We start from the raw sequence: 13,086 nt of genomic DNA, 5'->3' as shown, positions 1-13,086 counted from the left end.
TTATATGGATGATAAAGGTGAAAATAAACATAAGTAGGTAGGGGGGGGGGGCGGCATGGGCGTATATAAGGGGGGGGTCCTGGGGGTCCGGACACCCCACTTTACTATCCATCTTACTTGTCCAATCGACAATATAATATTATTGTCATCGATTGTAATCGGCGAGGTACTTAATGTATTTTTTTTCTATTCACAATATAATAAAAAAATGTATACTGTGGAGCGTGTCCGTAGGCAGAGTAGGTATTTAGGCTGCTGCAGAACCCTTCATGGGCGAGTTCAACCCGCACTTGGCCGCTTTTTTACGTTAGGGACATCAAAGCTATATATACGCCCGTGGGGGGTGGCATTTTTCAGTTTTTGCCCCGCCTGAAAAAAATTTAAGATCCGGGGCTGCCAAAGAGGCACTTAACAAAGGAGTAGTATTTTGCACGATCAAGTCCTAAAGATTATAGATTCTATACTACAATTATTCGCTAAGTGACTGCTATTGTAAGAAGGCCAAGCACGTTAGTTTTATTGCGGAAACATTGTAGGAATTGTACTATACTCACTACTCAGTCCAAATAGATTTTACCTCGGAGTATCTACAAAGATGAACCTTATGTAGTCGTCATAAAGGTTATATTAGCCATAGAATAACTGAGCATCCTTACTACGGTGACTCGATTTTAATTTTCGAGTCTACCGATATCGATTCCTACTTGGCTTCGATTGTGATTTGTGATCCGAAGCATAAACGATATCGTGACAGGTGGAGTGTAGACAAAACATTATGCTAATACGTTGGCTAATGATGTACCATCAAAGAAATTGATTCATAGACAGCGGAGCTACGTCATAATATTTTGGTCTAGTTATGTCAATTCAGTATTAGTCGTAATCTGTCGGCTGGATTTGACATAACGCAACCAAAGTACGCAGGTCACCTGCCTATGAAGGCTATGAATCAACTTTCCTGATAGTTCTACCAACATAATCGATAACACACGTGTAGAGGGACATATTAATCGTCTATGATTGCTCGTAATTATTGACGTTGACTGTGCAAGATTGACAGCTTTCAAATCATGGCCAATCCATAGTGTCCCAATTTCTACGCATATTGAATGTTGAATGGCAAAAGTAATAATTAATTCTATGGAGAGGCTTCTGCAATAATGTAGCGTCCTTTTCTTTCCTGGGTTAGTTCCAAAATGAGCCACCGCGGGACCGTGCGCTGGTAGCGTAGATGTCGGGAGTAATAAACCTATTCGATCGAGTAGATTCGATTCTCGATTGTACTAGGAATAGGGCTCCTGGTAGTCTGTAGCTCTACCATGAGTTTAAAGGTATAGTATTTATCTATACTCGATACCGACTACGTAAATATTTAGTGGCATACTTAAAATAATGTATCGATAATCGAATATCGATAAATACTGTAGCTTTAAACTCATGGTAGAGTTACTGCAGTGTCTACAGTCTACACTCTACACCACAAGTATGGATGTCGCCTTGACGCAAGCGATAGGAAATAGAATAGTAAACACTAACACTTATACTGGGAGTTCTCAAACTCATTATATCTGTGATGCGATGAAAAGGAAATAATATTATGATGTTTGTTTATATGTTGGCGAATGGCGACTCGTGCAAGATTAGAAAAATATTTTTGTTTTGAGCAGCAGCTACTGCAGTACGTTCATTTTTAGGGTTCCGTACCCAAAGGGTAAAAAGGGTCCCGCCCTATCACTAAGACTTCGTTGTCTGTCCGTCTGTCTGTCTATCTGTCTCCAGGCTGTAACTCAAGAACCGCTAGAGCTAGACTTCTGAAATTTTCACAGATTGTGTAAGTATATCTGTTGTCGCTATAACAACAAATACTAAAAATAAAATGAAATTAATATTTAAGGGGGGTTCCCATACAAGAAACGTGATTTTTTGGCCTTTTTTGCTCGTAATCAATAATGGTAACATATGTATGGGCACTTGAAATTTTCACAAAATTTTTAATTATATTTGTACTTTAATAATTAATAATAAAATTAAAATAAAGTAAATATTTAAAGGGGGCTCCCATACAAAATACACATTTTTTTTGTCTACTTTCGCTCTATACCGGTACGGAACCCTTCGTGCGCGAGTCCGACTCGCACTTGGCCGATAATTTTTACAATACCAATTAATGAAGACTACAGAAGTATTTTAAGATTGAAGCATATTTATAACCTTTTTCAAGCATCTACATTCTACAGTCTCATTTCCTAGATGTTATGTTAGAAATCCGTAAGGTTAAGCCACGGAGCTAATACTAAGCTTAATGGGTTAAGCTAACCTAACATTAACCTAATCTAAGCTTATATTATAACCTATGAAAATTTGTGAACCTAACCTACCAACTATATGGTAGGTTACTTAAACATTATTTCTCTGTATTAAAATGATTACTTACTCATAAAACCTCACTTCAATGTTCGCCATCCTCTCAAAGTAAGTCATAGCTGAGGAGCCGTTGAGTGGAGCATACTGTATCTTGTACTGCTTGGACAGATCATCCAGGGATTCTATAGGAGTGTCCAAACGTGAGACTGTCAGGAAGGCAGCTAAGTTGGCTGTGTATGAAGCTATTATTATGAACCTGAAACAAAAGCAGTTTACTACGAGTCTGTCTGCCGTACTCAGAGTGGAACATTAATAACTTAAATGTAATTCATTCAAAATTTTGACATAAGCCCCTTACATTATCTGTCAAACTCTTCATTTGTACGTTGATCATAATTAAATGTCTGTGAGTGCGGGAGTCAGAGACAAAATATATTAATTACAATATATCTGTAAGTAATTAAATGAACATTATTTTGACATATTATGCCCCATACATTATCTGTCAAACTCTTCACTACATTATTGTTTGTTTTATCATCAAATCACTCTGATTGGGGCCGTTAAAGTCACACTATAGAAGGCAAAAGTTTGTGTTGTTAATTTTACCTCTTCAGTCTATATTAATATTGATACAGAAGTGATTTTGATGAAACTTGCCATACAAATTGAGATCGAGTCCGAGGAAAGGACATAAGGCAGTTTTTATCCACGAAAAATGTACAGTGCCCACAAGCATCCCGTATTAAAATTAAATTTAGAGACTTTTGTATAAAATAAATGTTCCTCTTCGTTAAAATGTTAAAGACTGGAATAGCTCGACATAAATATAAACATAATGACGCGAGGGATATTTAGCTGTTTTTTATAAAGAGTAGGGGATTAGTAAATTAATACTAGTAGACCACAAGGAAGGACATAGGATTCTTTTTATCGCGGAAAAATGTAGGATTACCTTGGGATCAGTGCCGTAAATAGTCTTTTTTGCGCCCTGTGCGAGCTTCTATATAACTGCACCTTTGTTTTTTTACCGACTTGCAAAAAGGAGGAGGTTATATGTTCGGCTGTGGATATTTTTTACTACATTGGGAAACATCTCTGGGGCGCAGCGGGAACTTATCGGGAGCAATTCGAAAAATAAGAATCTGTCTGGTCTGCCCATTCTTGCGCCCCCCAGAGTCTACGCCCTGTACCTGGGCACCGGTGGCACCGCCCTATTTACGGCACTGCTTGGGATACTGTTGCGCGGGAACTGCGCGTATTTTATGGTATCAAAATCTCTAGTTTATTTACTTACCCAAACAGCCACCAGGTGGCGGCCAACAGTCGTCCGGATAGGTTCTTCGGGGCTTCCCCTCCGCCCTGAGGAGTTAGTGACGTCATACAAAACCATAGACACTCCTTCAATGTGAACTCTCGCTTCTCCTCGTCGTCCTTGTACTTTTCCCGGTTGTTCTGGTAGCTGTACGGACTCCACTTGTCGAAGACCCACATGAGGAAACTGAAAAAAGTTAAAATGTAAAAAATAATTTGTCTAGATTTTTTTTTTATTTCGAATCGTTAGATGGCGCTGAACATTGTATTAAAGTCTTAAGCAGTGAGTAAATAAACACGTAATTAAAAAATACATGTATAGTCTGTCAAGAAAGTGAAGCAATTAAAAAGTGGCAACATCGTAGTGTCATCCCTATTTTTTTAGATTGATTTGAAAGGGACGACACTACGATGTTGCCACTTTTAAATTTCTTCACTTTCTTGACAGGCTTAATGTTCAGTACCTTACATAATATAATAGAACTTTATAATTTTTATTACATGCACTACATACTAATTTACATTTTACTTTTTATACTTATGTATAAAGAACGAAACCCCATTTACATAAAATAAATGTATTTCAGTCACGGTCGGACTGAAATGAAATGGAATTTACCCGGGCCTAAAATATCAATATATTATTGTAACAGTTCTATTTCCAGTTTTAGCATAGGATAGGAAACTGGCTTAACACGATAATATTATTTATTTTACACATTACGATCTGTGAACTGAACACGTCTTTAAATCTAAAAATCAAGATGGGTTAGTTATTTAATAAAGACTAGTTAATAACTAATAACTTAATATGTAAATTACATATTATTATCAGAGACCAGCCTGCCTAGCATACGCCAACGAGATATCTCACTCTACATGTTTTCTCGATGTTTGATGGTTTGTCTCTTCATCCCTATTGACCCTAGCATGACAAACATTTTTTCTTGGGTAGATCTATCATCGAAATGACACATTTTTATAGAGTTTTGTCGAGATAATGTCGAGATTTTGACATTATGAGACGAGTAGTTTTTAATTATCTGGAGAGTGAGATATCTCGTTGGCGTATGCTAGGCAGGCTGATGTGGACGGTCAAAATCCTTCCTTGTTGGACCTTCTGCTGACTTCAAATCCTGATGGCTACCAAATATCCGTAACCGCACCACTTGGTTCATCGGATCATTGCCTTATTAGGAGTTCAATGCCACTTACGACGGTGTTATGACATCGTGCTGTTAAGTACCGTCGTGTGTGGCACTACAAGACAGCAGACTGGGATGGGATGCGGTCGTTTTTTGCATCCTATCCTTGGGGGCATGTGTGCTTCTCGCCGGGATCCAGATACCACTGCCAACTCTGTTGCCAATGTGGTGATGCAAGGGATGGAACTTTTCATTCCCTCAGTAGTGCCAACTGGCGGCAGATTTTGGCTGTTACTTTGGACATTGCGAAGGCCTTTGATCGGGTTTGGCACAAAGCGCTGCTATCAAAGCTTCCGTCATACGGGCTGCCCGAGAAATTATGCAAGTGGGTTACAAGTTTCTTAGCAGATAGAAGCATAAAGGTCGTTGTTGACGGCGAATGCTCGGAAACTCAGTCTGTTGATGCTGGTGTCACTCAGGGCTGTGTGCTATCGCCTACCCTATTCATACTGCATAGCAATGATATGTTACAGACCAACGGCATTCATTGCTACGCGGATGATAGTACAGGTAATGCTGTTGTATACCGGCTCCCGTAATACTTCTCGGCTAAATGTCATTGAGAGTCGAAACGAACTTGTGTCTAAAATAGAGTATTCATTTGAGAAAGTCTCTAAATGGGGTAGACGTAACTTAGACCAATTCAACCCCGCCAAGACACAAGTCTGCGCGTTCACCACTAAAGAGTCACCAATGGTCGTATATCCTCATTTTGAGGGCACATCTTTAACCATCTGCTCTAGCATTGAAATACTTGACGTTTACATATCAAGCGAAGTCCAGTTTCGATATCAACTAGAGGGTAAGGCCAAGTTAGCCTCGAAGAAGCTTGGTGTTCTGAATAGGAGTGAGACAGTACTTCAGTCCGCAGTTCAGCCTAGAAGTTACAATTCTACAAGGCGCACGTTCGGCCTCATATGGAATATTGTTCTCATCTCTGGGCAGGGGCTCCAAAATACCAACTGCTCCCTCTGGATCGTATTCAACGAAGGGACGCTCGAATTATTGACTGCTATAGTGTTTCAAACAGATTGGATCCCTTGGAATTACGCCAAGATGTAGCTTCACTCTGCATCCTCTATCGGTTGTATCAAGGGGAGTGCTCTGACGAATTGTTCGGAATCATACCATCTGCAACATTTTGCCCTCGTCCCTCGCGAAAAATATACCATCCTCTTCACCTTGATATACACAATCTGTGAAAATTTCAGAAGTCTAGCTATGTATAGCTATATATATAGCGGTTCTTGAGATACAGCCTGGAGACACACAGACAGCCTGGAGACACATAGACAGACGGACAGACATCAAAGTCTTAGTAACAGGTCCCGTTTTTACCCTTTGGGTGCGGAACCCTAAAAATTATTATCTTATATTTATTCATTTGTTTTTACAATTTCAACGGAAAATCTCTTGACCTCTCCGCATCTCAACATTGTTGTTTTTAGGATACCGTACCCAAAGTGTAAAAACGGGACCTTATTACTAAGACTTCGTTGTCTGTCCGTCTGTCTGTCACCAGGCTGTATATCAAGAACCGCTGTAGCTAGATTAATGAAATTTTCACAGATTATGTATATCTGTTGCCGCTTTATCAACAAATACTAAAACCAAAATAAAATTAATATTTAAGGGGGGCTCCCATACGACAAACGTGTTTTTTTTTGCCTTTTTTGCATATATAACAGCAACAGGTAGGCATTTGAAATTTTCACAAATGCCTAAATTATATGTGTACTAATTAATAATAATATTAAAATAAAATAAAAAATTTAGGGGTGCTCCCATACAAAAAACAAAATTTTTGGCTTATTTTTGCTCTATAACAGTACGGAACCCTTCGTGCACGAGTCCGACTCGCACTTGGCCGATTATTTATCGTACAACAATGATTCTTTATATTATAATCGAAATAATAATATAATATTATGTACTTAGTGACAAAGTGTAGACAAAATAATGACTATTCTAATCACGAAGTAGTACTCCTATTTGATAATATCTCTAAAGGGATTTGGTAGCGAGCTGCAAGAGGCATAAAATTTGACTTCAGTGGTAAATAAAATATGGCAACTTCTACCTGAAAATTGATCCATGACATTGGTGAAGCTTTTTATGTATTTCATTACCACTAATTTAAAACGCGCATAGTTAATTAGCATGACCGCAAGCATAAAAAGTTAAGAGTGGGTTGCACCAACTTACTTTAACTATAACTGTAACTTTAACTATAACTTTAGCTACAATGCAAAATGTCAAATCTTTGGTTAAAGCACAGAATAGATAATAGTACTAGTAGTTAAAGTTAAAAATGGACGCCATCAAGACGCCATAATATTATTAAAAACGCATAAATAATATTTAACCATAACCATAGAGCTCGACAAGGCTTTAAATGCACGTAGCGAAAAAAGGAGTTAACGCTGTCATCATACAAAAACACAATTTTTGACAGTTTTCCTTTACCAGCAGCGCCCCCGCCCACGTTCTTATAAAGCCTTGTCGGACCAGCATAGTCTTCTGTCAAATTCTGTGGTCAAAGTTAAGGTTAAAGTTAAATTAGCCTTAACCAATGATAATCTACTTATACAGATACGTTACGTCCGTACTATTTTCCGACTTAAATCTCTTCCGAACAATTTTCAAATTCAAAATTGCAAACATTGATAAATTTGACAGATAAGTGAAACAAAAGATACGAAAAACCACTTACATTTCGTTACTTCGCCTGAGCTACGACGAAAATTCGTTTTTTTTCCAGATTGTTCGAAAATATAATTGAAAATGTAAATAATCGAGGTATTTATAATTGCAATCAAGACATGTGGTAAGAGATTCCATGTGTTTTGTTCACTTTCGAGTCATAATTGATATAAGTATTTTCGATACACGCACGACGTCATTTTCAATTTATTTAGGTAAGACAAGACGTAGCACCTTCGTGACTGCGCTCGATGCAGACTAAACAACAGACGGCCCAATTGGGCCGTATTTGAATCTTCACAACGAGCGCGGTAGTAACATATCTGCTTTGAGTTTTTCATCATTGGCCTTAACTATAACCATAACTTTGACCATAACCTTAACTTTAACCACGCCTCTGGTGAAACCACGGTGCAACCCACCCTAAAGGTATCAATCAAAGTAATAAAACGTACTGGTATAAAACATACTCTGGTATCAAGTTCATGAACTAAGAAGTGCCAGCCGCCGACGCAAGATGTCGCTACTTTCCTCAAACCATTTAAATTTCGAATAACCTTAGTAGTTCGGAAATGTTTCTTTTTAAAATAAACAATCTTATGACTCACGTCAGAACGTCTATTTTTACACAGTTCACTCGCTACGTAAACGACCTCAATTTAAAACTGTCCAAGCATATTTGTAACGTAGTATCAGGAAGGTAAAGTTGATTTCGCAATGACAATAATAATCCACGTGTCATACAAGCCCATAGTAACAAAAAGGCCAATATGGCGGAAACTACTATGTCACTTATTTTCTTGGCGCTTTAACAGCGAATGGACTGATAAGAGGTTAATTTCTCTCTTTTATAGTTGTTTAGCTTCAGTGAGTTTTACTTTAAATAAAGCAGTCATGGCTACAACATACGCGGCACCTACCCGTATTATTGTACAGTAGAATAGAATAGAATCCTTGATACTTTTTTATTTAGGTAAAAAATGTAGACGTTTTATTTGAATAAGAATAGCAGGTAAAGTTTTAATAAAGACATAGGTAGTCATGACTCATGATACACAGACACAAGTTATGATATTTCATATTTGTAAAAATTAAAATGTTTAGCCATTGACTTTACCTAAGTATATTTTAATAATATTTTAATGTATACTAGCAGTCCCGGCAAAGTTGTTTTGCCATAGTATAAAGTATTTCGATTTTCGCCCATATTATTTTATTGAAGTGACTAAATAAGTATGTCACCATGGCAACGTCCATCGCTATGCCGCGTGCCGTCGCACAAACAATGGTCGCTGTCAGTTTCGAGTTGTAATAATTTACTATTATTTATTCAACAAATGCACTTATCAATGTAAAAAGTAGCCATGCTGATTATCTTATATCTTTAAACGAGCAATTCTTGTATTTAAACATAATACAGAATGTAACAAAAATAAGTGATAATACAAAAACACGTACACACCCTAAAATATTATCACTTATTTTTGTTACAGACTGTATATATATATATTTATAATTGGAAGCTCGGAATTGGCTCCAACGATTTTCATGAAATTTGTATATAGGGGGTTTCGGGGGCGATAAATCGATCTAGCTAGGAATCATTTTTATAAAATGTCATTTTATTCGTGTTTTATCGAATACCGAGCAAAGTTCGGTCAAATAGGTAGTTTAATTACCTATAATAGTTGAAGCAAATTACTTAATTATTAACATTACAACAACTAAATAAGTAATGTTCATGTAACATACTCGTAGAATCAGATAATAATAAAGTTATTGTTTTAATCAAAAATGGACGGGACAATATTATCAACTATCAATGCGCATCGATCGCCCTATTTATTTAAATGTCAACCACAATCATAAATATTATTGTAGTCTGTGCTATCGTTACGAACCATTTACGAACCATGATTTTTTTTTCAAAAATTGTTGTATAGGTAGGCACTGACATAGTATGTACTACGTACTAGACTCGACAACGCAACGCAATGCTTGGTCACATTCAACGTAATCTATATAGCAGCAGTGCACTTAGTCGCCCGCGAGCTCTTCTGCGCGCCAGACGTACCACAATAAAAAATGAAACCAAAAAAAGTCGCAAAAATGCCTAGTTGTGGGTTAAGATACTGCAAAAATGATTCCAGTAACACTTCCAAATGCAACGGAATAACATTTCATCGGTATTAGCATTCTTATTTAAATATTTTCAATTAAAATACGAACATTCAATTACTAGGCGAAGAAGCGCGCCATTTTGCATTGTCATAGAGTAATAGATTCAGAGTGTAATGTAGGCAGAATACAGATCTATGATAAGACGACGATGAATGAAGTACTTACTCACGTAGACGAGTTTGTATTTTGGTAATATATATTTAAAATATTACGTACATTATACATGCGTACATTATAATAATTTTATTATGGTACAAATTTGAAAATATTTAAGTAATTTAAATAAGGTAATTAGCTATAGTGGACTATGGATCCATATTCATTATAAATTTTATAAAAAAGTGAATTTTTATTTTTATTTTATCCACTTACTCAAATAGATTCTGCATTCATCCGAGTGTAGGCACAAAACTTTGTCACTTCTGCGGTACTGATCTATAGCAATCACCGCCCCGCCCCCCACCCCGCTCATGCCTCAAGTGCGACATGTTTTTTTGTTCGCAATAGCTGCTCTGGTACGTAGTACTTACTACCTCAGTGTGTATAGGTCAATAAATATTCTTATGCTACATTAAAATAAGTAATTTTAGTGTTGAAATAGTCTAGCTGCCAGCGTTGACCCCCTTCCGTGCAATAATAAACTATTAGGGTTACGGTCGCGCGGGTTATTATTCTTAATAATCCGAAATAAACCTGGAACACGGCTGGAGCCCTGCCAAATTCGCTGTATCAGTTCAGTTTAATACCAGATAATTATTAGATTTTATATTCGATATGACGAGAGAAAAGATAGAAGGGAATTAGTTGCAGATATAATATATTTTTTTATTTGAACAGCTCGCAGTCGCATGCAATTCGCACGCAAAATTTAATCAGCTCGTAAAATGAAACGTCTCGAAAATAATGCGTTCCTTTTTCATTCAAAAGTGCCGTTCAATTTTTTTCCAAACCACCGGACTTGTTTCCTGACTTTGCTGAGTTCTTTTAAAACTAGTGGACTATAGGCTATATTAATTTATTACTAAAGCCTAAATTATAAAAACTTATAACGATAAGATCCCTAGTTTGTTACGCGGTAACCGCATGTGAATACCCTCTGTGTTCCGCTCAGTGGGCTCCACGCATCCGCATTACGTCAGTACCTGGCATCGTTCTAGACTGTTCTAGAATTTTCTAAACGAGCAGGTAGTACACCTCATAGGACGATTGTGACCTGGCGGAAATATCAGTACGACACATCTGACTCGCGCTGTCAAAGTGCTGTGCGTCTAGCATGCGCGTACAACGAGATATATCTCACTCTCGAGTGTAGTTATATTGTTTATATCGATAATGTCAAAATCATTTTTTGACATTACTTATGTGGATAGATTTTGAGGACAGATCTACACGAGAAAAAATGTATATCATGTTAGGGTCAATAGGGATGAAGAGACAAACCATCAAACATCGAGAAAACATGTAGACAAAATTTTCTCGTTATGCGTATGCTAGGCGCACTGGTGGTACTGGAGGTACTTGAGGCGCAATATTCTAATCAGATATTGGTGAAGGAATTGGTACAACAATTCTGAAAGTGCAGCTGTCAAAGTTCGGAATTTCGACGTATGTGAAGCTAGCATGACAAAGTTAGCAAAATAACTCGGGATTGCGTTATTAATTAGGTGCTAATTGAGTGCTATTTTGGTGCAAAAACCGTGAAATTAGTGCTCCTCAAAATTCGGAATAAATGCTAATACTGCTACCTTCACGTGAAGCTAGCAGTGTACATAACCAAAAACCTTTAAAATGATAATATAGCTTCGTATTAAATACTTAGCTAATAAGTGCTCATTAAGTGCTCTTTCAGTGCACAAACTGCGAAATAAGTGCTCTTCAAAATTTGCCATAAATGCGAATACTGCTTCACGTGAAGCTAGCAGTGTACAAAACCAAAAACCTTAATAATGATTATCTGGCTCCTTGATGAGCACTTACTGGCGATAAACGTGTTTTTTTTTTAAATAAGTACATTTTTTATTTTTTATACCATATAATACTGCTCACTTCACGGTACCAGCAAGATGCTCCTCTCGATTTGAGTACTTTGACAAATTCCACACTCATAAACGATACATAGGAATTAAGTGCTCATTAAGTGCTAGCGATAGGCGGAAAAAAATATTTAAATAGGCATTTTTTTATTTTTTATACGTATACTGCTAGCTTTACAGTACCAGCGAGATGCTCCTCTCGATTTGAGTACTTTGACAAATTCCACACTCATAAACGATAAGTACATAGGAATTAAGTGCTCATTAAGTGCTAGCGATAGGCGGAGAAAAAAAATTTAAATAGGCATTTTTTTATTTTTATACCGTATACTGCTAGCTTCACAGTACTAGCGAGATGCTCCTTTGACGAATTTCACACAATTTCAAACCGTGCTTTGTGCTAACTTAATATTTTAACACATTATATAAAATTCTATCATTGAGAGATTGACCTAGCGGATTTTTAAAATGTTGTATATTTATCGAGTTATTGAGAAAAAACTAATTTGGCGATGAATCCGCGTCGTTCTTTTTCCCCTGGCATATGAAAGACGGGCGTGAGTGTGAAGAGAGAAGGACGATGTTTAATTTTTGGGATTAGTCGCCCTCTTAAAATCGCGCGCTTGAGCAGCGCCGTTCGTCCATACGTTTGTTTACAGCCTCGAACGCGCGCGCTCCAACGCCGCTGCGAAACGCAGCCTTGGGTCCCAGTCCCCAGACAAATTGTCTTCCAACTCATGGGAGATTGACTCAAGGGTCGAAGTGTGATTGCAGTGCATTGACTTTGAAGACCGCTGAAGTGTGCGAGTCTCGTGACAGCTAACCTACTCAGAAGGGTTTTGGCCTGTTCACGGAACCCTAAAAACGCAAACTTTTTGCGTTACTTCTTAACCGACTAATAAAAAAGGAGAAAGAATATTTTTATGTACCATCGAAGAAATTGATTCATAACTAGCAGTTGACGGACCTACGTCATTTGGTCGACTTATGTCAAATCAATGTTAGCTGTGAATTGTGATAGTAGGGTTTGACGTGCCGCGACCACTTAGGTCCTCCATCTGCCTAGGAATCAACTGCTCTGATGCTCTGATAGTACATAAAAGTTCTACAAAAGTGTCCTTCAAACGTCAGACTTGTTCTTGTCAAATTATCATTATCCCAAAGAAGACGACGCACGGAAAGACGCACGTGCTTAGAAACCATTAGGATCAAAGCATTCAAGGTCACAGTGACAATAAACTTTGTAATGTGAAAATCACGGCTCGTTAATTCGGTTATAGCGACCG

General features: G+C 37.5%; 1 protein-coding gene across 1 annotated transcript in view; it reads right to left on the bottom strand.

Annotated features, from left to right (window-relative positions):
- Nucleotides 1-13,086, bottom strand: part of LOC121733552 (ionotropic receptor 25a) — a 36,257-nt gene that overhangs the window by 9,095 nt on the left and 14,076 nt on the right. The window contains exons 8-9 of the mRNA XM_042123836.1: nt 3,662-3,865; nt 2,435-2,620 (exon numbers count right to left, since the gene is read on the bottom strand). Coding sequence (XP_041979770.1) covers nt 2,435-2,620; nt 3,662-3,865 — 390 coding nt within the window. The remainder of the gene's footprint in view (nt 1-2,434; nt 2,621-3,661; nt 3,866-13,086) is intronic.

This window comes from Aricia agestis, chromosome 14 (genome assembly GCF_905147365.1).
Source record: "Aricia agestis chromosome 14, ilAriAges1.1, whole genome shotgun sequence".
NCBI lineage: Eukaryota > Metazoa > Arthropoda > Insecta > Lepidoptera > Lycaenidae > Aricia > Aricia agestis.
Note: the sequence above shows the minus strand (reverse complement) of the source record. Positions and strands in the feature narration are given on the sequence as shown.